The sequence below is a fragment of the Ictalurus furcatus genome, chromosome 2, assembly GCF_023375685.1.
Source record: "Ictalurus furcatus strain D&B chromosome 2, Billie_1.0, whole genome shotgun sequence".
In the NCBI taxonomy this organism is placed as follows: domain Eukaryota; kingdom Metazoa; phylum Chordata; class Actinopteri; order Siluriformes; family Ictaluridae; genus Ictalurus; species Ictalurus furcatus.
In genome coordinates, this window is record NC_071256.1 from 13,565,939 (window position 1) to 13,592,561 (window position 26,623).

General features: G+C 43.3%; 1 protein-coding gene and 1 pseudogene across 1 annotated transcript; one reads left to right on the top strand and one right to left on the bottom strand.

Annotated features, from left to right (window-relative positions):
• Window positions 1-5,273: 5,273 nt before the first annotated feature.
• LOC128622536 (forkhead box protein J1-A-like) lies at window positions 5,274-7,940 on the bottom strand. The gene is made up of 2 exons (XM_053649133.1): window positions 7,406-7,940; window positions 5,274-6,693 (listed from the first exon to the last, which is right to left on the bottom strand). Exons 1-2 carry the CDS (start codon window positions 7,832-7,834, stop codon window positions 5,848-5,850), a joined length of 1,275 nt encoding a protein of 424 aa, XP_053505108.1. The 5' UTR covers window positions 7,835-7,940; the 3' UTR covers window positions 5,274-5,847.
• A 15,363-nt stretch (window positions 7,941-23,303) lies between these two features.
• Window positions 23,304-26,381, top strand: LOC128622557 (forkhead box protein J1-A-like; annotated as a pseudogene).
• Window positions 26,382-26,623: the final 242 nt, after the last annotated feature.

Sequence of the window (26,623 nt, forward strand, 5' to 3'; positions counted from 1 at the left end):
AAACTGACTGAGACACTGAGAAGTTGGAAGAAGGCTTTCCACATATGTGAGGTGAATTGTGGTCCAGGATCTGACACTATGTCTTCGGGGAGCCCGAAGTTCAGAATACATGCTGAAACATGGCTTTGGTGGTCTCCATGGCAGTGGGTAGTTTCTTGAATGGCATTAGTCTACAGGTCATGAAAAATGTGTTATTGTCAGAAGGACATAGGTCGGTCACAAAATCCACTCACACTTGTCCATTTTCAGATAAAGTTGGTGATCTCTCAGACATTGAAGGACCTGAGTGATGTGTTGGGGATGTTCAGTCAGGTTTCGGGAGTAGATAAGGATATCATCTATGTAAACGATAACAAACCTTGTAATACAGGAGGCGAGTTAGCTAGCCCATATGGCATGACTCGGTACTCATAGTACTCGGATGGTGTGGTGAATGCGGTTTTCCACTTGTCACCCTTCCGTATTGGGATGAGATTATATGCACTTTTTGTAGGTCCAACTTTGAGAAGATGTGAGCATCCCATCATTGCTCTAGGGCTGCTGTGTCCAGGGGAAGAGAATAATGATATTTAATACTTTGCTCATTGAGAGGCTTGTAATCAATGTATGGGTGGAGCCCTTGATCTTTTTTGGCCATGAGGAAGAAGCTTGAAGTGGCAAGGGTTCTGGATGGTTGAATGAATCCCTGTTTAAGTGCTTCCTCAATGTATTGTTCTATGGCCTTCATTTCCAGGATCAAAAGTGAGTAAATTTTACCTTTGGGTAATGTGGCTGCAGGTACCAGCTCGATAGCACGGTGCCATGGCCAATGAGGTGGAACGAGACCAGACAACAGGTGAGTGATAGCGGTGTGCTTATGAATAGTTCCTGATTAGGGTGCTACAGGTGTGGTAGGTTAACCCTCAAGTGATTGTGAATGGGTAGGTGGAGCTGAAGGGCCTGGTATTGACGGTATGCTGGCTGAATCTGTGACACTCGGACTGTGCCAAGAGCATATGTGTGTCACCTTAAGACGTTTGCGGATTATTCAGAAAGGCTACACTTCACAGATGTGAGTCATTACATGCATTAGGCAGATGGCAAGAGAAGGTGCAGACAAAATCAGGATACCAAAAGAGAAAAGAAAAACATGAAGAAGAGGAGAGAGCAAGACATGTAAGACAGCTAGTCACACAGTTTTTCAAAAAATAAGCTGATTTTAGTTTTTATGTTATGTATTTAACCGATCGCTGTCAGTTAGTAGATGTAAATGGTGATTTCTCCATGCATACCGAGGTTAAATTTGATGTTCCACGAGGTTCTGTTTTAAGCCCACTGCTTTTAACTTTATATATGCTACCTCTGGGTCAAATTATTCGTAAACATGGAATTAGCTTCCACTGTTATGCTGATGACACACAGTTGTATGTTTTAGCAAAGCCGGATGACAAAATCCAGGTGCATAAAGTTGACGAATGTGAGGAATTGGGCCCGGGGTGCAAATTAGCAAGGGGGCCGAGAAACCCTAGCGGTGCCCCTGGATAGATGTTGTGGCGAGAGAGAATTTGGACAGTTTTGCATTTTGATAAACATTTCGACTTCAAATGGAGACGTAAAAAGACCAAGGTCTATTGTATGGGACCATTTTGACAACCTCCAAAACAACCTTGTGAGGTGTATGATTTGTGACCAGCAACCAACGTCAACATGTTGCAACACCTGCGCTCAAAACACCCTTATTTCTGTCTGATTGATTCTTGTCATACAGTCACATCATTTCCCTTTTACACACAGGCCTATATAGTTTTAAACAAAATGTGTAAAAAAAAAAAAAAATCTTGTTGAGATTCATATCATATTGAGACAAATCATATCTGGACAAAAACAGAACTAATGGAAAGGATTAAACCACTATTCCAACAGCCTTTCACATTGACTGCTAGTTTTTATAGACAGCTTTAATGACAAACCCATGTGTGTATAATTAAAAAAGGAAGTGTTCGTTAATTATGTATAAATGGCCTGATTAGCCAATCCTGTAACTAAAAATACACAATTGAAGCACTAATATTTAATGGTACTTATTTATCTGTAAATTATGTTTAAAACATTACACTTTGATGAAAACATTTGCAATTGTTTTGTAAAAGGTGTCATTATGTTTGGACTTAGTTCTCATTACTTTTACAAGGTTTTCACCAGCAGGTGGCGCCAGAGTGTGGTGTTTGGAGTGCTTCGAAACACTAAATTATTTTTCGAAGTATTTGGTTCAATTGAAAAGCTTTGTTTCTCCCATCACTAGTTACAAATATTGATTTACCTTCTTGATCCCACTGACCGTTTTGGCACTACGCAGATTGCCGCGCTTCATGCAAGTGCAGACACGTCACAATGCTACAGTCTCGTGTGATCTCACGAGATTACGCCTCCAGGTCGTGGAAAGTTCCAGACAATACAGCTCGGAAGTCTATATTGAAGTCTGTATTGTAAGATGGCCTCGATAATATTTATATTTTTATGTGAGATTTGTTTATCTAAAGTAATTGTATATCTACTCATACTCAGCTACAATTTATTATTTTTATCAATGTTTTTTTTTGTATTTTAAAATAATAATTTAAAACTCAGCTTCTATGTTGTTGAAAACATTACAGCTACATTACAACATACAGATATTGGGAAAATTTCAACCTTGATTTATAAGTATTTTTTTACCTTTCCGCAACCATTTAGCATCAATCGTTGTTTCAACATTGAAACGACAACTGACATTATTTTAACCATATTTCAATGTTGAAGGTTGGTCATGTGCCGGCTGGGAACGTACATGGACTGATGTACGGACCTACATGATTACACTCTGGCCTAGCATGGAGAGTGTAATTACAACAATTCACCTGTGCTCTTAGATCTGCTACCAATACCAAATTAGTAAAGTGAACAATACACAGTTGAGTAAGGGCAACACACTGCTCAGTGTGAAGTAACAATATTCCACCCTTATTAGAATGATATTTTTGTAAAATGCTCTAGCATATTCACTGAATGAGTCCTTTTGCTGTTTGTATGTAGTGGAGGTGGTGATGGGGTTGGGGGGGAGTATACCCCTCCTTTCTTTCTCTCTTTCTACTGTGTCTAGCCTTTAAGGTCTGGCTTGTCTGCATTCCTCTCAGTTAGTAAGTGTTTGTCTGATCCCATGCATGAGGCTAAAGATCACCCCACAGGAACAGATTGGGCACTTCTACTTCTTGCGGTATACGAAGGAACAAGAGTGATGTTAGGCTGATAAACATAATTTTCATGGATCTCCAGTTCACCTATTAACTATAATAATAACTAAGGTGCCAACATTCACATTCACCACAGTGGGTGTCAGGTGACCCCTCTGCATGCTAATGCACATGCACACATGCATATAAACTCCCAGGATTAGACAGTATGAGCAGTGTATGAGCAATGTCACTATTTCTCCTAGGATCCATGGTTCAATCGGTATTTTTTCAGCTCTGACTTTTTACTCTGGTGACCACAGGATAATCATTCTCTTGAAGGGGGGGGCCCACATATGAGTCTCTGACTACGTTTACATGGACAGCAGTAATCTAATTATTGATCTTACTCTAATTAAGATAATAATGTGATTAAGGTGTTTACATGAGTTGCTTTTAGAATACCCCTGTCATGTTCCCGTTTTACATGTTATAGAACATAATTAGATTAACAGCCCGCATCATCATCCTCACCGCGCCACGGCGTCCGGCGTACAGTTCGTCTTCGTTATGGTACCGTATACAATTTTGGGTGTTTTTATTTATTTTTTTTTTACGAACGCTTTAAGTGCAGTTAATTATTTTTCATGCTATACGTGCAAATAGACAACTGCTTGAAGCCATGGGCTGTGTCTCAAACCGCGTAATTACCGTCTATATAGTAGCCGAGATACATGTATTTTTCCCCACTACAGGCCTATAGTAGGAAAGTATGCGGTTTGGGACACAGCCGAACTCTCTTGTTCGCCATAAAACTGCTGTGTGATCGTGTCCTGTTGCAAAAACTCACACGACGTTAATAATGTGATTAAGGTGTTTACATGTCTGTAATACACGTCCATAATGTGACTAAAACCGGAGTACTCCACCTGTCTTAATTCGATTAGAGCTTAATTCGATTATGACCTTAATTAGATTAAGGTAAGTAAAAATTGCTGTTTACATGGTAGTTTATTAATCAAAGTATGGTCTTAATCGGATTAAGAGTGGATTATTGTTGTCCATAGCTGCGTTTACATGGACAACAATAATCCACTCTTAATCCTATTAAGACCATACTCTAATTAAGAAACTACCATGTAAACAGCAATTTTTACTTACCTTAATATAATTAAGGTCATAATCGAAGTAAGCAATAATCTAATTAAGACAGGTGGAGTACTCCTCTTTTAGTCACATTATGGATGAGTATTACAGACATGTAAACACCTTAATCACATTATGAACGTCGTGTGTTGATACGTGAAATTCTGGAGTGACGTCGGAAGGCGTGGCGCGGTGATGTAATGACGCGGGCTGTTAATCTAATTATGATCTATAACATGTAAAACGGGAACATGACAGGAGTATTCTAAAAGCGACTCATGTAAACACCTTAATCACATTATTATCTTACTCAGAGTAAGGTCAATAATTAGATTACTGCTGTCCATGTAAACGTAGTCCATGTAAACGCAGCTTCTGTTTCACTTCATCCTTTGTCTTTTCCAGTCATGTGCTTTAACAGGAGGACCAGGCACCATGCAGATTCAGTACTGGGGGTTAGCGTCCTGAGAATGGCTACTGCTGTGTTAGAATTAGGAAGAGAAAGCTCTAGCTGGGCTGCTCTTTGAGGGGGTCCCACTTTAGATCTAGTGTTTGGGCCTTTTGTGGGGTTTTTGTCACCCCATAAATAAATAAATTAAAACCTTTTATACTCAGCAGAAGTCTAAGTGCTTGTTTACTGGAGGGCATCCCTTAGATAAAGTGATAAAAAGGCCATAATATATGGGAAGCTTTTATATACTTTTTAAAAACTTTTTTTTTACTGAGGCCTAGTGACATACTGCAAGAGATTTGGCTTGCCTCCCGCCCAGTTGCTAAGCAGGTCTGGACTTGCCCATTCAAAGTAAAGACATGGCCAAAAGGATTACACATGGCAAAGCTTGAACCTGGCTGCCATGGTCTTTGTTGTGTTTCTTTTTCTTTATCTCTATGTAATTCTCACCCTCTTTCCACTCTTTCCAGTTGTGTGCTCCTGTTCTAACATTTTTTTTCAATTAAATTTTATTTGTATAGCGTGTTTTACAATAGACATTGTCTCAAAGCAGCTTTACAGAAACATAAACACGGTATACAGATATTAAAAGTGCAAATTTATCCCAAGAATTTGAGCAAGCCGGAGGCGACGGTGGCAAGGAAAAATTCCCTAAGATGTAAAGAGGAAGAAACCTTGAGAGGAACCAGACTCAGAAGGGAACCCATCCTCATCTGGGTAACAACAGCTAGTGTGAAAAAGTTAATTATGAATTTATATGAAGTCTGTTTGGCCTTAAAAGCAGCCGTAGTCCCAGCAATCTGGAATTGGAGCAGATGAGAGCTCCATCTAGAGGTAGGACATCCGAAACGGATCAGGCATGTCCGGAGAGCAGAAAGGATCAGGATCTCTAGTATCTCCATAAAATCGTGTGTGGCTCGACAGAAGGAGAGAGGGAGAGAAAAATGGAAATGCAATGGACCAAAATTTTTTACTCTTTGGTATAAAATAGCTCTCTCCACTCATAGTATTTCAATGGTATTGGTTAGACATTATCTGTCTCAAAAGATACTGATGAACTGTTCAGAGAAGAGATTCAATTTTACTGTTAATATCATCACTGAGTGAGCCTCCCAGATCAAAGAGTTGATTGATGTTAACAGTAGACATAGAAAGAAAATCAGGATGGTTCCCCGCTTCTTCTTCTGTCCAAGGACTCTGTAAAAATTCTGTGGCTAAGAATGTCTCTTTGTCAAGGTCTACATCACGGTCCTTTTGTGTTTCTATTAGCATGTTACTTTCTGTAGTATTGACAGAGGCCTCCAGGGAATTAACATGAATGCCAGGTACCATGAGGTTCTGATCTTGTGGTATTGGGCTCAGAGGACCACACTCATTCAGGCTCAAATCCTCATTTAGGGCTGAATTTAGCAGAGCATCCCAGTCAAAATTACCCATAAGAGATCCCAGAACCTTTGGTTCCTCCATGGCCAACAGTGGGGAGCTTGAGCGACACAGAGCTTGGGCACTTCCAGCCCGGTGGCCATATGGCTGTTTTCTTTTGTGGCCTTTTACTGCGCTCCAGCAATCAGATAAAGTGGTTTCTGCTAGGTGAGGGTCCCAGTTCTGGTCAAGTCTAGTGACTTCCTCAAATTCTTCTAAGAGCTGCTGTGACTCAGGATCAACATGGCGAAAACCCGTGACATCTGTTGGCGCAGGCATAACTGGCTGTGAGATCATTCTGAGTTGATTTTTAAAAGCTGGGTTAATCTGTACTGGAGGCATCCTTTGCTTCTTGTAAGCCCCAGTCAGGAGACGTTCAGCATATTCCGGATCAATCTTCCAGAAGCCACCCTTTCCAGGCTCATCCTTCTGCCTTGGAACTTTTATAAAGCATTTATTCAGTGAAAGATTGTGACGGATGGAATTCTGAAATAATTTATTTGGAGAGAGGACAAAACCACAATAGCAACTTTCATTAATCACTTTGTGAAATTCATGCTATTCCTTAATTATAGTTAGCAAAGCAGAATGTACACTGTTGGGAAGTTCTCTGCTTATTCTCTATTTTAATCAACACCATCATAGACCGAAAAACTATCACAAAGAAGCTATACTTGAATGAAGCAGTGACCCTTTGATCTTAGTTAAACATTATATCTTATTGTTTTGGGTTAGAGTGGCTAAAAACTGAGGAAATGTCTGGTTAATCCTCAGAAAGCTAGAGGGATAATTAATCATTCACCAACAAATGTTTTTTTTATCATTATTTCTCAAAAAAATCCCAAATTTATTTAGTACATCTGATGACTAAACTGACTGAATTTCTTTCCTTTTATATAGAATCCGGCTACACAGCAACTATGCTTTTCTTCAATGCGATTTTATTTGTATGGGACCTCAATTCATATGAAAGACAGTCATTGTGCTCAGCAGAGGTTTGTTTCTATCCAAAGGGTCTGATATGGATGCTATTATAATTGCTCTTTCTCGCTCACTGTAGTATAGTATAGTAGTATGCTCAAATTTAGTTCTGTCAAGTTTGTGGATACACGTGCCCCATTTAGCTTTTTGAGGTGGTAACTAAAATTAGAAACAAAGTGGTCACTATAATCAACTCTAGGTGAACAGCCTAACTTACCTGCCAGTTGGGGTCAGCATGGCGGAAGTAGCAGAAGTTGTCAGTGATCCATTTATAGATACAGGAGAGTGTGACTTTGCTTTTCTTGCTTGCCTGTATAGCCATGCAAATTAGGGTGGCATATGAGTGTAGTGGCTTGATGTGAGGGTTTGTCTTGTAGTCAACCTCATCTGGGCAGTGTCCATGTGCAACCAAGCTGGGCAGAGTGCACAGGGCAGGAACTGCTGTTGCTATGGGCTTACCAGGGGTCAGTGGCATGCCTATGGAGGCAAGGTCGCCTGCTAGAGGAGATGCAGGAGCTTCTCCACCCAGCTGCTGCTCAAAGAGTTTGCTCTGATGTTGGCTAATAGAACTCACTTGTTGCCTTCCACTGTCACTAAGGATAGAGAACTCTTGCAACCACTGCAGACTGGTCAGAGTGTCATCCATGTTGTCAGAACTGCTGTTGTTGAAACCGCTGCTTTCGATTAGGTCCTTTGTAGCAGGACTAGTACCACTGACTGGTAGGAATCATCAAGAATTTAGAATTAGAATTTTATGAAGTCATTGTGTATTGCTGTCTGTATGGAAGGGAGTCACTGACTACGTTTACATGGACAGCAGTAATCTAATTATTGACCTTACTCTGAGTAAGATAATAATGTGATTAAGGTATTTACATGAGTCGCTTTTAGAATACTCCTTTCATGTACCGGTTTTAAATGTTCTAGAACATAATTAGATTAACGGCACACGTCATTACGTCACCACGCCACGCCGTCTAACGTCCCTCCAGAGTTTCACGCATCAGTTCGTCTTTGTTATGGTACCGTATACAGTTTTGGGTGTTTTTATTTAATTTTTTTACGAACGCTTTAAGTGCAGTTAATTATTGGTCATGCTGTACGTGCAAATAGACAACTGCTTGAAGCCATGGGCTGTGTCCCAAATCGCATACTTACCGTCTATATAGTAGCCGAGATACATGTATTTTCCCCCACTACAGGCCTATAGTAGTGTAGCAATGTGGCTCTTATTTACGTTTTGTACCAACTACGCCACCCCGAGGAAACGAGGAAAATAGAAATTACGCCACATGTAGCAATGTGGCTCGCTCATTTCGTTTTCTACCAACTACACCACCCTGAGAAACCACGGAAATAACCCAAATAAAGACACGCAGGTACATTCCACTTAGAACAGGCAAGAGGCATGGGTTTCCATTTAAAAGTACATTTTATTTTAAAGTTAAGACTGGCCAAGAATTATTTTAAAAGAAACATCCAATGCAGTCAGGCATTGGTCAAATAAAACAGTCACAAGTTAACAATAATCATAGGAGGGCTGAGGCTTCCTGTATGAAGGGCAGACTAGTACGACGGCACCCTACTAATCAGAATCATACCCAAAAAAATTCACTGCAAATGAACACCGCAATAATGACAACCCTTAATAAAGTAAAGCCAAAGGTTCAGCAAAGAACTTCCCCTCAGCCTCAGAAAGCACTCAGCTCCTACAAGGAGAAAAAAAAAAAAACACAAAACCAATTACAATAAGCTCAAAGCAGACGAATGAAAGAATAAAACAAAAACAAACTTACTGTGACAAAAACACAGATAACCCCACACTAAAACTGATTGCAGGTAGCAAGTTTACCAAAGCTGACCAAAACTACTACTACCGCATAGCAGTATCAACATAATTGATACAGACTATTACAACACAGTTGAATTAAAGAAAACTGATGTTAGTGACAGTAACCCACACATAATAACAAAACAAAGCAAAACAAAATAAAGCAAATCAAAACACAAACAAGCGCAAAGTAAAAGACAAAACAAACTGAAGCAACAAAACCAAACAATCAAGCAGCCCAAAAGCAGCTACGTTGCCCCGCGAGTAAGGGGGAGGAGCTATACCAAAACGACTGCACTCACTCAGCCTGCCTTAACGCATGCAAGATCAAGGACCCTAAGAACAACAAACAGGTGTTACAACCTCAATTTGGAAAGCATAGAAAATCATTTAGCTCAAATAATTGAACTAAGCGATTTACCTACCGTGATCCGATGGCATAATACTCACGACGGCACATACGAAAATCGTATGATAGCTTCTTTAATAGTTGTGACAGCAACTGCTGGCGTTCCGACCGGGGTTACGTTAAACTGCCATGCTACACAGATGAGAGCCCTGACGGCACACTACACTGAGAGCAAGCAGCACACCACACATGCACGGTCTCGGTAGCCCAACGTCACACTAAACAAATAAATCTCATGATAAGTGGACAACGCTAGCATCCATCAGCTAAGCAACAAAGCTAACAGCACATACCTCTGCAGTCCGTAGCAACGAAAGGAAGGGGCGGGTTTTCGATCATGACGCATTCCGTGAAGCCTAAACAGCAGCTTATATACTATGGTAGGAAGAGAGCTCATTGGCCACGTAGTTAATAAGGATGATGTTTTAATCACGGCACACCTCACTACATTCGGCAAGTATGCAGTTTGGGATGCAGCCGGACTCTCTTGTTCGCCGTAAAATGTTGAGCACTGCCATGTGTGATCGTGTCCTGTCACAAAATGCGGTGAAAACTCTCACATGACATTAATAATGTGATTAAGGTGTTTACATGTCTGTAATACACGTCGATAATGCGACTAAAACAGGAGTACTCCACATGTCTTAATTCGATTAGTGCTTACTTCAAGTATGACCTTAATCAGAGTAAGGTAATTAAAAATTGCTGTTTACATGACAGTTTCTTAATCAAAGTATTGTCTTAATCGGGTTAAGAGTGGATTATTGTTGTCCATGTAAATGCACTGACTGATAAAAAAAAAAAAGAAAGAGGCGAAGTTCCTGGAACCTCTTATAAGAAGTTGCTCCATGTAATAATTCTCTCAATGTAATACACGAGAGAGAGAAATAGTTTGTATATTTCCTATGCTACCAAAAATCACTAATTGGTTTTGACAGGTCTAGGTCAAAGGTCATCATCAAATATAATGATCTTGACAGGTGATCATCAAATATAATGATCTTGACAGGTGATCATCATCAAATATAATTATGTTGGCAGGTCATCATCATTAAATATAATTATGTTGGCAGGTCATCATCATCAAATATTATGTTTGCAGGTCATCATCATCAAATATAATTATGTTTGCAGGTCATCATCATCAAATATGAATATGTTAAATCCGATTCCGGTGCAATCCCACGCACACATACAAGTTCTTTCACATAGATTGTGAAACACTCAGGAGTTAGGCCTATGTCAAAAGGTTCATGATAATTATTGTTACCTGCTGTTTTCTATAGATTTCCGGTGCAATTCCGCACACCACACACACACGCACAGGCACACACATGCATGAACGCATGCACAGACACAGACACCGACAGTATCATTTTTAAAAGTAAGGAAAGTGACTGGGTGCTGCCCTTAAGCGATTACTTAGGTGGTCTTACCAACAAACTAGATGATGGCGATCAAATTGTAGAATTCGTAAGCGCAGGCCCTAAAACCTACGATTACAAAACCGTAAAAGGAAAAACAACTATGAAAGCGAAAGGCATTATTTTAAATTGTATCAATTCTGAAATTGTCAATTTGAAATTACTGACAGATCTGGTGGATGAGCGAGTGAAAAATCCGGATCAAACCGGTCAACTCGTAACCACGCATAACCAAATCATGAGAGATAAAAAGGGGTTTCATTTGAGAAACAAATCACTTGCATCCCTATGCGTCGGTGCTGAATTTTTTTAAAATCTTGGTTAAATTAGGAGAGCAGGAAACTGCTCAACTGACCCTGTCCCTACCTAAAATACTGGAAAGCAAATCGGAAGCAACGGTGACTGAACTGCCCAAAGACTTGTGCTTGCTAACCTTTCTGCAAGAAACAAAAGAAACGCTTCGTACGTTATGGAAAAACTTTTAAAAGTTGGTGCTTCGTGGAACGATAGTGGTGAATTTATTATTAAAGGAAACACTATCAAAGGATCTGACATGGTGGATTTGCTTGAAAATCTCACGGCCCCTCATCGAGTATCCCACGAACGGAGACCTTTAGGCTGGAAAGAGCTCTTACAGACAATAGCCAACCTAAATATACCCTTTTCAGCAATACCTAATGGAGGTGTTCAATGCAAAATATCTGACATAAAAAGATCTAAAGGATACTTCTCACCTTGTTTCCCCCCCTAATTTTCAAATCTTTTAACCGTTCTGACTGGTTTGGTTTTTGAAATGGCGAGGGACAACAAATGTTATATTGTGTTACCCTTTATTTCAATAAAATAACTTTTTTAACCATTTTCTTTTGAAGCCTCGTCATTTAATATTCCACTACACATGCAAATGAAACATATTCAATTCAATTTTATTTGTATAGCGCTTTTTACAATAGACATTGTCTCAAAGCAGCTTTACAGAAATATCAACATGGTATACAGATATTAAAGGTGCGAATTTATCCCAACTGAGCAAGCCACTGAGTGGCGACGGTGGCAAGGAAAAACTCCCTAAGATGTTTTAAGAGGAATGAAACATATCTAGTTAACACATTGTACACAAGTAAATGAATGCTTTTTATTTACTCTACGGTACATTTTTTTTAACAAAAGACACAACAGCATTATCATTTCTATTTAAATCTTTGCTATACATACACATAATATGGTTAAACGAATAACCTTTAGCTTTGTGACACAGAAAAAAAACAGTGTTGCCTGCAGCAAACTGAAGTAAAGTTTTGAACTTGTACAGGGTTATATTTCATTTTGCAACAGTTCTTTGTCAAAAAATAATTAATCGATCGAGGAAAGAGTTCATAGTCTAGAGGGTTTCCATACGAGTCAAAAAAGTATCTGGTGTTTTTGTCATTAAGGCATAAAGCTAGCCAGTACTCACCCGGCATGTGTCTCGGATGTGTGTTTACAATGAACAAAGCAGGAAACTTTCTCAGTGTACTCGTAGGTGGCTCGTCACAGGCCATCACGTTGTGAAATATTTTTTCTATTTCAGGACAACTTCTCATAACCTCCATTATTTATCTGGTATCCATGCGTTACTGGTAATCGATGAGCACATTTCTTCGATTGTTTAGTTCTAGAATACTGTTGAAACTGGCATACACAATTAGATTCACTGTGCTCGGAAGCGGTTGTCGAAATCTGAGTTCCAATCGCATATGTCCCAACTTTATTAATGACAAATGTTGCCCACAGTCGTTGTCAGGATTCAGGTTGAATGCGAATAAAGTATATCCTTTAAGGTACTCTTCTCTTTTTATTGCCAAAGCCTGATGTTTCAGCTGCTTTCCTGATGCTAAAATTAAAGAATGGAATTCACGGACCACATTACCGGACTGAAAAACAGGTTGAAACAGTTTTGCAGGATATTGAGTACCGTCTACATAGAGCGCGATAAACTGCATCATAATGTTTAAAATTAAAAGGGTTCTTATTGTAAGATCCGCTGAAGGCATTGTTGTCTACCATCCCAAAGATAATGGTTTTAGGTAAAGGCCAAGGAAAAGGTTCTCTTGTGAACAAATGCGGCTCCCTGCAGCTAGTCTTCAAACTCTTTCGATCGGGTACTTGGCTGCAAACCATTATAATCCTCAAATCGATACCGTTCAGTAAAAGTTTATCCTGGAAAAAATATATCCAAGTGAATGTGTCCAATCAGGTCAAAGGTGTTGCTTTCAGCACTGAAACTGGCCCTTTTTTTGAGACCTTCGTTTCGACCGTCTGGGTCTGTGGCGTCCATATGCCCCGATGTGTCTTTGTAGAATAGCCCAGTGCAAAATTGTGTTTCCAGGGTATCTTTTGCATAGTTGAGAAGACTTTCAAAGGTAGCACGGTATGGGTATGTACTGCTATATTGAGATATAAGACAATCCCCGAGCATGACATCCACTTATGAAAAAAGTGAGGCTACAGGATAGTTAACGACCCCAACCTTTGCATCGTTAGTTATGTTGGAACCGTCGTTATCGGAACACCGGGGTTCATAATTTTCCATTAGCTTTGAACGTAAAATGTTTTTAGGACGCTCCCTGGAATAGGCTCCAGGTTTCCCCATGACCCTGAAAAGGATAAAGCGGTATAGAAGATGGATGGATGGATGGATTTTTTAGGACACGATGCATATTTTAATTTTCATAGGTTTATAGGTTATCTGTATTCCAAGTTCCAATTTCTTCATGTTTTTGTTGATTTCACTAACCAGTTCTTCGATACTTTTATGATATCCTTGAGTGATATTAAAGTTACTGTTTTGTTACTGTTTTGTGTTTTCTGTGCATCCCTCTGGATAATATGACATGGACAGTCTTCCTCTGTTAACGAGTACCAACTCTGGATATATTGAACCTCTGTGAGCGAGACTTCCCATAATCCGTTCAAATCGATTGGTTTGGCGAATTTAGTAGTGTAGTGCGCGATCTTATTCTTAGGGTTAGGGTTATCATTAGCTCTTTTACCTATCCAATGACGTGTTGCTTGGAAGGGTCACAAAGAATCCACACTCTTCCATGGTTTAATGAATATAGATTTCAGTTTTGTTCACGACGATCCTTTTGTCATGTTAACTACGTTTTCACCCAGAACCCAAGAGTTAAATTTATCGGGCCACCCCACTCATTTCACCAGGCGAACTTTTTTCTGGTTTTCTCAATTTTAAACATCTTGTCCTTCCCAATAATGATCTATTGTAACTCGGGTTCATAAAATGTTCCCTCAATTTTTTCACCATCATAATCTTGTAATTTATATACCGGGGGATCTCTCGGTATCTGTTCAGAGATTGTAAAATATTCATCTGGAAATTTTTGCTCGTATCCTTTTTCAAACTGTCTTTTTAAACGGGAAATTCTAATGATATCACTGACTTTAAACTTGAATTTTAGTTTCTTTAATTTAGGTGAGAACAGTTCATAGAGGGTTTTAAATACTCTGAAGGAACTCAGCATCATTTTGATGCTGGAATGGTAATTGTGATTGTATCCTTGAATCAAATCCTGGACTATGTCGGTGAATTTTCTCGGGTTAAAAGCGGTAAAATATCTCCACATCCTGGTCTTTAGCGTTCTGTTGAACCTTTCACATACCAATGCTTTTTGCCCCGTACCCATAACAAAGTGAACAATGTCATGTTTTTTCATTAATGTTTGAAAATTTTTGTTAAACTCCTTCCCTTGGTCAGTTTGTAGTTTTTTGGGAACTCTACCTTCCTTTAGAATGGAATCAAGGCTTTAGTTACCTCGAGTCCAGTCTTGTTTCGTAACACACGTACCCAGGCATATTTGGATAAAATATCTAAACACGTTATCATAAATTTTGCGTCGTCATTACTCTCTGACAGGTTGCTCGTGTCAAGTAAATCAGCTTGCCACTGTTCAGTGATGTTCTTTACAAAAACCTTGTTTCTTTTAAACTTTGTAGATACTGGTTTATGTAGACTGTATGCATCCTGCCCTGCTAACCAGTTTTTTATTTCAGTATCATTAGCTCTTTTACCTATATTCTCAACAATAGGTCTTTGCAAACTCTCAACGCTACCATACGAACCAGGTTCTGATGGCGTATAATATATATTCTTCATCAATCGTTCAGTCATTTGAGTGTCAAGACAAGAATGATCAAATGCAAGTGTAGATTAAGCATTTTATTTCAGAAAGTTTTTCAGAGTGAAAGGTCCAGTAGTCCACAATGTCTTCGTACACCTGCTCATTGAAAATGTCTTTGGTTTTCTCCTTGACGTCGTTCAGCACAGTTTTGATATGAGGCTCGTCTCGCCATTCACATACGATGGCTTCAGCGATACCTTGAATTTTTTCCAGGGATGTAGTGTGTTTTATACCACACAATTTCAGACTTCTTGCCAATGTGTATTTGAAACACGGTTTAAATAGTTTTTTCAGCAATCTGTAGGTGTTTAGGTGCAGATAGTACTCGTCAGTATCGAACAAATACGAGTGCTGGAGTTGACTCGGATGATTGATTGTGCACCCGTGGCAGTTGTCCTTCAGATCTTGTTGGAAAATTCTGTCCAACCCTTCTCCCTTAACCGCACGTATAATGGCTAACAAGGTATTGGTTATACACCCATCGGTTTCATCGTTCATTGTCAGATAGGTCAGATTTCTTTTTCCTAGGTTTTCGCCATCTTCAAAACCAAAACTGATCACATCATCATCCAGGGTAGCATCAGAGTTGTAGAAAACGGGACTGAGTTCACAAGCCATATTGCTTGTTGATGCTCAGAACGCTTTGACTTGATATGTAGTCAGACTCATTTATATATCATATGGGAGGAGTCTTAGGGAAGGTGGAGTTTCTGCTCAAGAGTAGTATATTGATGATCTCAGAAGAGATCTTGTAGCCTTACTTTTATTTTCGTTGTTTGTTCCAATTTTTTGGAATAATTCATCGATTTGATGGAAGTAGCGTTGTAGATCGTGCCAGCTGGTTTGTTCATACCTCACTTCACAGTTCTCTTTGTTATCAGGTGCGTTGTCACTGGTTAATACAGCAACACAGTGCAGTGAAACCTGGTTCTTCGAGAAATTTGTTGCTCTGATGTGGTATTTGCATTGCAGAGATGTACTGCTCCATTTATGCCTGTACGCATCCGGGGAAAAGAAATCCATTCTAACAATGTAGTCAAAATCCTTGCACCATTTTCTGAACTTTTTCCAGTCACCCTCGTTAAAAGTTACACTCACAGTAGCACTGCTCCAGTGGATGTGACCCAGGACCGAGAACGTGAAAAGCAAAACAGTTCCCTTTCCTGCATCAAAAAAAAATCCGGCTGTACTAGCGTTTGACATTACCCAATATTGAATCTTTTCATGCTCTAAATTTTTTTTCTAATCTTCCCAAAAGAGAGTGAGCTTTTTTTTGGTGCATTAGGACAAGCATCAGCCATGTTATAAGCTCATACACGTTGTTCTAAGTACAGAGTATTTTAAACCTAGACGGTGGGTGAGGCCTTCTTCTATAAACTTATGGTGTTTATACCGACACCTACTGGATGGAGCAATTTTAATTTATTTTGTTCTGATTGGACAAGATAATGTGTGTCTGTGTGTGTGCGATATTTTAGGTTGGATGTGTATGAAAATTCATTATTTGTTATTTCATCAGCATTATGTATGTTTGTGTGTGTGTGCACGCGTGTCTGTGTCTGCGTGCGTGTTTGTGTGGAATTGCACCGGAAAGCTATAGGAACGAACATGTAACAATAATTATCATCATTAACCTTTTTGACCTAGGCCTAACTCAGGAAAGCAAATAACAGCCTAAACAGGGGATATGCGTGGGAATGCACATGTCCATATTATATATGAATACAAGCTATGTGAAAAAACTTGTGTGTGTGCGTGGGATTGCACCGGAATCGGATTTAACATATTTACATTTGATGATGATGACCTGCAAACATAATTATAACTGATGATGATGACCTGTCAAGATCATTATAACTGATGATGACCTTTGACCTAGACCTGTCAAAACCAATTAGTGATTTTTGGTAGCATAGGAAATATACAAACTATTTCTCTGTCTCTCGTGTATTACATTGAGACAAGTATTACATGGAGCAATTTCTTATAAGAAGTTCCAGGAACTTCGCCTCTGCGACAGCAGAGATATTGGTGTTTCTTAGATCCAAGCTTCAAAACTAAGATATATACCGATGGGTGTTAGAATGTTATGAAGTCATTGTGTATTGACTCCCTTCCATACAGACAGCAATACACAATTGACTTCATAAAATTCTAATTCTAATTTCTTGATGATTCCTACCAGTCACTGGTAAAGCTGCATCGGTCTTTCGCTCTGAACAACAAAGGGCAAACCGCCTTGTACCGGAGACGCGGGAGAGAACCGCGCGCATCAACGCTAACCATTAAGTCCCTCTACTTTGGCTTCAACGTGACACGCCAGTCCTAATAAGGATTTAAATGACATATCAGGTGAGTTTGACCAAAGTTTTTTTTTTTTAATTAAGTAGAATTATTGACCATATATATAAAGATATTTTAATTTTATATATATATATATATTAGTATCTCACAAAAGTGAGCACACCCCTCACATTTTTGTAAATATTTGATTATATCTTTTCATGTGACAACACTGAAGAAATGACACTTGGCTACAATGTAAGGTAGTGAGTGTACAGCTTGTGTAACAGTGTAAATTTGCTGTCCCCTCAAAATAACTCAACACACAGCCATTAATGTCTAAACCGCTGGGAACAAAAGTGAGTGAAAATGTGAAAATGTCCAAATTGGAAAATGTCCAAATTGGGCCCAAAGTATTAATATTTTGTGTGGCCACCTTTATTTTCCAGCACTGCCTTAACCCTCTTGGGCATGGAGTTCACCAGAGCTTAACAGGTTGCCACTGGAGTCCTCTTCCACTCCTCCATGACGACATCACAGAGCTGGTGGATGTTAGAGACCTTGTGCTCCTCCACCTTCCATTTGAGGATGCCCCACAGATGCTCAATAGGGTTTAGTCTATCACCTTCACCCTCAGCTTCTTTAGCAAGGCAGTGGTCATCTTGGAGGTGTGTTTGGAGTCGTTATCATGCTGGAATACTGTCCTGCGGCCCAGTCTCTGAAGGGAGGGGATCATGCTCTGCTTCAGTATGTCACAGTACATGTTGGCATTCATGGTTCCCTAAATGAACTGTAGCTCCCCAGTGCCGGCAGCACTCATGCAGCCCCAGAACATGACAGTCCCACCACCATACTTGACTGTAGGCAAGACACACTTGTCTTTGTACTCCTCACCTGGTTGCAGCCACACACGCTTGACACCATCTGAACCAAAAAAGTTTATCTTGGTCTCATCAGACCACAGGACATGGTTCCAGTAATCCATGTCCTTAGTCTGCTTGTCTTCACTAAACTGTTTGCAGACTTTCTTGTGCATCATCTTTAGAAGAGGCTTCCTTCTGGGACGACAGCCATGCAGACCAATTTGATGCAGTGTGCGGCATATTGTCTGAGCACTGACAGGCTAACCCCCGACCCCTTCAACCTCTGCAGCAATGCTGGCAGCACTCATACATCTATTTCCCAAACACAACCTCTGGATATGACGCTGAGCACATGTACTCAACTTCTTTGGTTGACTATGGCAAGGCCTGTTCTGAGAGGGATCTGCCCTGTTAAACCGCTGTATGGTCTTGAGCACCATGCTGCAGCTCAGTGTCAGGGTCTTGGCAATCTTCTTATAGCCTAGGCCATCTTTATGTAGAGCAACAATTCTTTTTTTCAGATCCTCAGAGAGTTCTTTGCCATAAGGTGCCATGTTGAACTTCCAGTGACCAGTATGAGGGAGTGCGAGAGCGATAACACCAAATTTAACACACCTGCTCCCCATTCACACCTGAGACCTTGTAACACTAACAAGTCACATGACACCGGGGAGGGAAAATGGCTAATTGGGCCCAATTTGGACATTTTCACTTAGGGGTGTACTCACTTTTATTTCCAGCGGTTTAGACATTAATGGCTGTGTGTTGAGTTATTTTGAGGGGACAGCAAATTTACATTGTTACACAAGCTGTACACTAACCACTTTACATTGTAGCAAAGTGTCATTTCTTCAGTGTTGTCACATGAAAAGATATAATCAAATATTTACCAAAATGTGAGGAGTGTACTCACTTTTGTGAAGTATTATTTATATATATATATATATATTATATTGTAGGGCGTTAGCTCGGGGGAAGGGCAGAGCACAGACCCACACGATTTGCAGGTTGCAGTTATTAAGGGTGTTTTATTTTAGCTTAGTGCGAGTGTGTGTGAGTGCGTGGGGGGTGTGGCGGGGTTCCCGAGGCGAGGGCGTGGGTCTCCCGTGCTGTCATCCACCGGTGCGTGCGTTTTCACCGCCCGGTGGCCTCGTCCGCGCTCACACGGATTCTGTTCCTTCACCGTCGGTCTTCCTCCTCCCGTATGGCCGGAAGCACGCCCTTTTATCCTCCTCCTCTGTCGCCCGATTGGTGGACTTTTCCCGCCTGACTCCCCAATCGCCGGCCGGCGTAGTGTCAGCGGTCCCGCCCCGCCGTGCCGGTCCTTCCGGCTGCTGGTGTGTTTGGCACGAGGCTGTCCGCTTCGTGCCGGTGCGGCAGTTGGGGAAGGAGCGCCTTTCTTCTCCTGCGCGCCGGCTGTCGGTCCATCGCGACAGTAGCCCCCCCTCAGCTCCGAGCCTACTGCCGCTCGGTGGTGGGCCCAGAGTGCATCTCGTCGAGAGTGCCCATCTGCGTTGCCATGTTGGGCCCCCGCCCGGTGCTTAACCTGGAACGAGAAATCTTGCAAGGCGAGAAACCAGCGTGTTACCCGGGTGTTTGTGTCCTTGGCTTTGGCCATCCACTGCAGGGGGGCGTGGTCAGTTACGAGGACGAAGTGCCGGCCAGCCAGGTGGTACCGCAGCTCCTCGATGGCCCACTTTATCGCCAGGGCCTCTCGCTCGACGGCTGCGTATTTCTTCTCTGCAGGGGATAACTTCCGGCTGATGTAGAGGACCGGATGTTCTTCCCCGTCGAAGATTTGCGAGAGGACGGCGCCAAGCCCGGTCTCGGATGCATCAGTGTGCACGGTGAATGGGAGGTCGAAGTCCGGATTACGCAGTACCGGCGCGCTGGTGAGGGCCCCTTTCAGGGCCTGGAAGGCCCTCTCTGCGTCGGCTGACCACCTGACCCGGTCTGGCTGGCCCTTCTTGGTGAGATCTGAGAGGGGGGAAGCTACAGCAGAGAAGTTAGGCACAAACCTCCGGTAGTACCCCGCCAACCCCAAGAAGGCCCGTACCTGTTTCTTTGAAGTGGGACGAGGGTAGTCCTTTACGGCCTCGATTTTCTTCGCCTGTGGTTTCAGCATCCCCCGGCCGATGCGGTACCCCAGGTACTGGGCCTCAGTCAGCCCTAGGTGGCACTTCTTGGGGTTGGCCGTCAGGCCGGCCTCCCGGAGCGCCTTCAGGACCTCCCTAAGATGGAACAGGTGGTCGGCCCATGTGGAGGAGTGGATGACTACGTCGTCCAGGTAGGCAGTGGCAAACGTGCGGTGGGGCCGCAGGAGGATGTCCATCAATTGCTGGAACGTGGCGGGTGCCCCGTGTAGCCCAAAGGGGAGAACCCGGTACTGCCAGTGGCCGGTGGCCGTGCTGAAGGCTGTCTTAGGTCTGGCCTCCGGCGCCAGCGCAACTTGCCAGTAGCCCTTGGTCAGGTCCAAGGTGGAAATGAACCGGGCCCTCCCCAGCCTTTCGACGAGGTCGTCCACTCTGGGGAGGGGGTAGCTGTCGAACTCGGACACCTGGTTCAGTCTCCGGAAGTCGTTGCACAGCCGCATGCTCCCGTCCGGCTTTGGCACGACGACGATGGGGCTGGACCAGGGGCTGCTGGACTCCTCTATGACGTGGTCCCGTAGCATCCGACTGATTTCCTCCTCAATGGCTTTGCGTCGGGCCTCTGGGACACGGTAGGGCCGTTGTCTCACCACTACGCCGGGGGGAGTTTTGATCTCGTGCTGGACCAGCTGGGTCATCCCCGGGGAGGCCGAGAACACATCCGAGAACTGGTCGATCAGCTCAGTGAGCTCCTGTCTCTGGGCGGGGGTGAGGTCCTCCCCTAACCCGACCAAGGTACGCTTGCCATGGTCCGAGTATCGGGAGCCGGGGGGGGCGGCCGTGGGGCCGTGTGCTGGCACTGCGGGCATTGCTGGCAGAAGGCCCGGACATCCGCGTCCATCCCGGGCCACACAAAGCGATCCCTCAGCTTCTCCAGGGTGTTTCGTGGCCCCAGGTGGCCGCCGAGTGGATGTGTATGGGCCAGATGCATGACGGTGGGTGTTCTGGGTTTGGGGACCACCAGTAGGTCCACCTGCTCCCCGCGGCGGCAGGTCCGTTGGTAGAGGAGCCCGTTCCGGACGAGGAAGTACGAAGCGGGGAGTCTCAGGTCGGGGCTCTGGTCGACCCCCTCTATCAGTCGCACCTGGGCCCAGCAGTGCTTCAGACGGTCGTCCTCCTTCTGCTCCCGTCCGAACTTCCCCTCCCGGTTCACCTGGGAAAAGACAGACCACAGAGGGTTAGTGGGTTGGGGGGTCTTACCTTCCGTGGAGGTCTCTCCGCCGTCCTGGGCCAGGTAGGCCTGCCTGGCCCGGCTCCTCTTCGTGCGTCGCCGTGGCTGCTGTAGGTGGAGGGCGCAGGCCGCCAGCCATGGCTTCGAAAGCGGCCGGGCGGGTTCCCTCTCCGGCTCCGTAGGCATGGGCTCGTCCGGGGGGGTTCCAGGGACGGGCGACCTCTGGCGAGCCCTCCAGGCGCGGGGACGGGACTGGCGGTTGGGGCGGGGGCCAGGGGCACCGCGGGGTCGGTCGAGGGGCGGCTGCTCAGCTTGGCCGAGCTCCAGGGTGGCCATGGTTCGTTCGAGGGCCGTCAGGAGCTCCTGGGGCGTGGTCGGGGCTTGTGCCCCCACTGCCTGGTGCTCTGTCCGGGGTAGCGCCCTCAGAAAGCGGTCGACCACCACTTTCTCTGTCACCTCCGCGGCGGTATGCTGATCCGGCCGGAACCATCTCTTGGTGATCCGGAGGAGGGTGTTCAGCTGGCCGCGTGGTCGGGCCCCCGGTCGGTAAGTCCAGCGATGGAAGTCTGTCACCGCCTGGTAGTGGGTTCGCCCACACCATGCCAGGACCCCCTCCTTCATGGTGGCGTAATCGGCAGCCTCCTCTGGCTCGAGGGCGTAGTAGGCCGTCCGCGCCTCTCCCGTGAGCAGGGGGCCGAGGGCGCAAGGCCAGTCGTCGCGATCCCATCCTTCCCGGCGGGCAATACCCTCGAAGGTCTCAAAGTACGCCTCAAGATCTTCTTCAGGGCCGAGGGGGGGAAGCAGGTGGCGGATCTCGCAGCCCGGGTTGGGGAGGGGCACGGCGGCTGCAGGGGTCTTCATCCTCAGGTCAATCAGCGCCTGGGTGGCGAGCTGAAGGCTCTCAGCGAGCTGCTGGGTCACTGCTTGCTGCTGGAGGTGCTTCAGTGTGGGATCCATGGTTGTCTTCGCCTTTTTCCCCTCTCTCTTTTTTTTCCTCTCTCAGGGTCCCCCCCCCTTTTTTTTTTTTGGTTTGTGCTCGTTGCAGGCGAGTCTGTGCTCCTATGCCTGCATCCTCCACCAGTGTAGGGAGTTAGCTCAGGGGAAGGGCAGAGCAAAGACCCACAAGAGACAGGTTGCAGTTATTAAGGGTGTTTTATTTTAGCTTAGTGCGAGTGTGTGTGAGTGCGTGGGGGGTGTGGCTGTCGCGTGACCTTCTTGAGGGCGTGTCGGGGTTCCCGAGGCGAGGGCGTGGGTCTCTCGTGCCGTCATCCACCGGTGCGTGCATTTTCACCGCCCAGTGGCCTCATCCGCGCTCACACGGATTCTGTTCCTTCACCGTCGGTCTTCCTCCTCCCGTATGGCCGGAAGCGCGCCCTTTTATCCTCCTCCTCTGTCGCCCGATTGGTGGACTTTTCCCGCCTGACTCCCCAATCGCCGGCCGGCGTAGTGTCAGCGGTCCCGCCCTGCCGTGCCGTGCCTTCCGGCTGCTGGTGTGTTTGGCACGAGGCTGTCCGCTTCGTGCCGGTGCGGCAGTTGGGGAAGGAGCATCTTTCTTCTCCTGCGCGCCGGCTGTCGGTCCGTCGCGACTATATATATATATATATATATATAAAAATATATAAATTCTACATCGCATTTCAAATCATGTAACCAATTTTTAAATTTTTTTGGAAGACTTTCTCAGACAGCTTGCACAGCTAGCTGTGACTGTTCTGGGAAATTCTATGACCTTCATTCAGCCGTGTAATTTAGGGGAGCTTTGATTGGCTTGATCATAGCTGACTACATACGATTTTTATATCAAATTTTAAGGGCTCATTGGGGCTGGAGGAAAAAGTAGTGAGTCCTGCTACAAAGGACCTAATCGAAAGCAGCGGTTTCAACAACAGAAGTTCTGATAACATGGATGACAGTCTGACCAGTCTGCACTGGTTGCAAGAGTTCTCTATCCTTAGTGACAGTGGAAGGCAACAAGTGATTTCTACTAGCCAACATCAGAGCAAACTCTCTGAGCAGCAGCTGTGTGGAGAAGCTCCCGCATCTCCTCTAGCAGGCGACCTTGCCTCCATAGGCATGCCACTGACCCCTGGTAAGCCCATAGCAACAGCAGTTCCTGCCCTGTGCACTCTGCTCAGTTTGGTTGCACATGGACACTGCCCAGATGAGGTTGACTACAAGACAAACCCTCACATCAAGCCACTATACTCATATGCCACCCTAATTTGCATGGCTATACAAGCAAGCAAGAAAAGCAAAGTCACAGTCCTGTATCTATAAATGGATCACTGACAACTTCTGCTACTTCTGCCATGCTGACCCCAACTGGCAGGTAAGTTAGGCTGTTCTCCTAGAGTTGATTATAGTGACCACTTTGTTTCCAATTTTAGTTGCCACCTCAAAAAGCTAAATGAAGCACGTGTATCCACAAACTTGACAGAACTAAATTTGAGCATACTACTATACTATACTACAGTGAGCGAAAAAGAGCAATTATAATAGCATCCATATCAGACCCTTTGGATAGAAACAAACCTCTGCTTAGCACTGTGACTATGTTTACATGGACAGCAGTAATCTAATTATTGACCTTACTCTGAGTAAGATAATAATGTGATTAAGGTGTTTACATGAGTCGCTTTTTGAATACTCCTTTCATGTACCCGTTTTACTTGTTTTAGAACATAACCAGATTAACAGCCCGCGTCAACTGCTTGAAGCCGTGGACTGCGTACTTATCGTCTATATAGTAGCCCAGATACATGTATTTTTCCCCACTACAGGCCTATAGTAGGCAAGTATGCGGTTTGGGATGCAGCCGAACTCTCTTGTTCGCCATAAAACGTAAAACTGTCGTGTGTGATCGTGTCCTGTCGCAAAATAAACTGTTACACGACGTTCATAATGTGATTAAGGTGTTTACATGTCTGTAATACACGTCCATAATGTGACTAAAACAGGAGTACTCCACCTGTCTTATTTCGATTATTGCTTACTTCGAGTATGACCTTAATTAGATTAAGGTAATTAAAAATTTCTGTTTACATGGTAGTTTCTTAATCAAAGTATGGTCTTAATCGGGTTAAGAGTGGATTATTGTTGTCCATGTAAACGCACTGAATGACTGTCTTTCGTATGAATTGAGGTCCCCTACAAATAAAGTGGCATTGAAGAAGAGCATAGCTGCTGTGTAGCCTGATCCTATATAAAAGGAAAGAAATTCAGTCAGATTAGTCATCAGATGAACTAATTAAATTTGGAATTTTTTTTGAGAAATGAAAGGAAAAAAAAAAACTTGTTGGTGAATGATTAATTATCCCTCTAGCTTTCTGAGGATTAGCCAGACATATCCTCAGTTTTCAGCCACTCTAACCCAAAACATTAAGATATAATGTTTAACTAAGATCAAAGGGTCACTGCTTCATTTAAGTATAGCTTCTTTGTGGTAGTTGTTTAGTCTATGATGGTGTTGATTAAAATAGAGAATGAGCAGAGAACTTCCCAACAGTGTACATTCTGCTTTGCTAACTATAATTAAGGAATAGCATGAATTTCACCAAAGTGATTAAGGAAAGTTGCTATTGTGGTTTTGTCCTCTCTCCAAATAAATTATTTCAGAATTCCATCCATCACAATCTCTCACTGAGTAAATGCTTCATAAAAGTTCCAAGGCAGAAGGATGAGCCTGGAAAGGGTGGATTCTGGAAGATTGATCCGGAATATGCTGAACGTCTCCTGACTGGGGCTTATAAGAAGCCAAGGATGCCTCCAATACAGATTAACCCAGCTCTTAAAAATCAACTCGGAATGATCTCACAGCCAGTTATGCCTGTGCCAACAGAGGTCACGGGTTTTCTCCATGTTGATCCTGAGTCACAGCAGCTGTGAGGAAGTCACTGTACTTGACCAGAACTGGGACCCTCACCTAGCAGAAACCACTTTATCTGATTGCTGGAGCGCAGTAAAAGGCTACAAAAGAAAACAGCCATATGACCACTGGGCTGGAAGTGCCCAAGCTCTGTGTCGCTCAAGCTCCCCACTGCTGGCCGTGGAGGAACCAAAGGTTCTGGGATCTCTTATGGGTAATTTTGACTGGGATGCTCTGCTAAGTTCAGCCCTAAGTGAGGATTTGAGTCTGAATGAGTGTGGTCTTCTGAGCCCAATACCACAAGATCAGAACCTCATGGTACCTGGCATTCATGTTAATTCCCTGGAGGCCTCTGTCAATACTACAGAAAGTAACATGCTAATAAAAACACAAAAGGACCGTGATGTAGACCTTGACAAAGAGACATTCTTAGAACTTTTACAGAGTCCTTGGACAGAGGAACATTTTGTTTGCATGTCTACTGTTAACATCAATCAACTCTTTGATCTGGGAGGCTCACTCAGCGATGATATTGACAGTAAAATTGAATCTCTTCTCTGAATAGTTCATTAGTATCTTTTGAGACAGATTATGTCTAACCAATACCATTGAAATATTATGAGTGGAGAGAGCTGTTTTATCCTAAAGAGTACAAACTTTGGTTCTAGTTCTGTACGATTATGGCCAAAATGATAATCCAGATTATTTTGATCAATATTGAGATCTCGATTATTTATCATGATTATTAATTGATTTTAGTGACAACATTTTTATTGCACTTTTACATTTATTAAGTTTTCTCATGCCACAATATAACACACAAGTAGGCATGAGAAAACTTGAGCTGGTCAATTATGGCAGAATTTAGGAACTTAGTGTGAGCCATGACAAATTAATTTACCTTCTGATAAACTAATGTAATATTTTCAGTTCATTTTACAGACTGTATGCAAAAAACAACTGTTAACCTGTTCCACCTTGTAAACAAATACAATAAACCTCAATGTTCAGTTTTTTAAGTCTGCTCCTCTTAAATATATTTAAAATTACACTATGAGACATTTTCCACTGTCATGGTTCTGGGTTGGAGTCAGTTCTCGAACCACTCTCTGTATATTGTGTATATATCTGAATAATCTCATATAGGATGTGATAGAGTGAGTTCATTTACCTGTCAGATGCAAAGCGCTTTAGTTTAATGGTGTTCATTACTGATGCTCCGATCAGGATTTTTACGACGGAAACCGATCCAGATACCAAT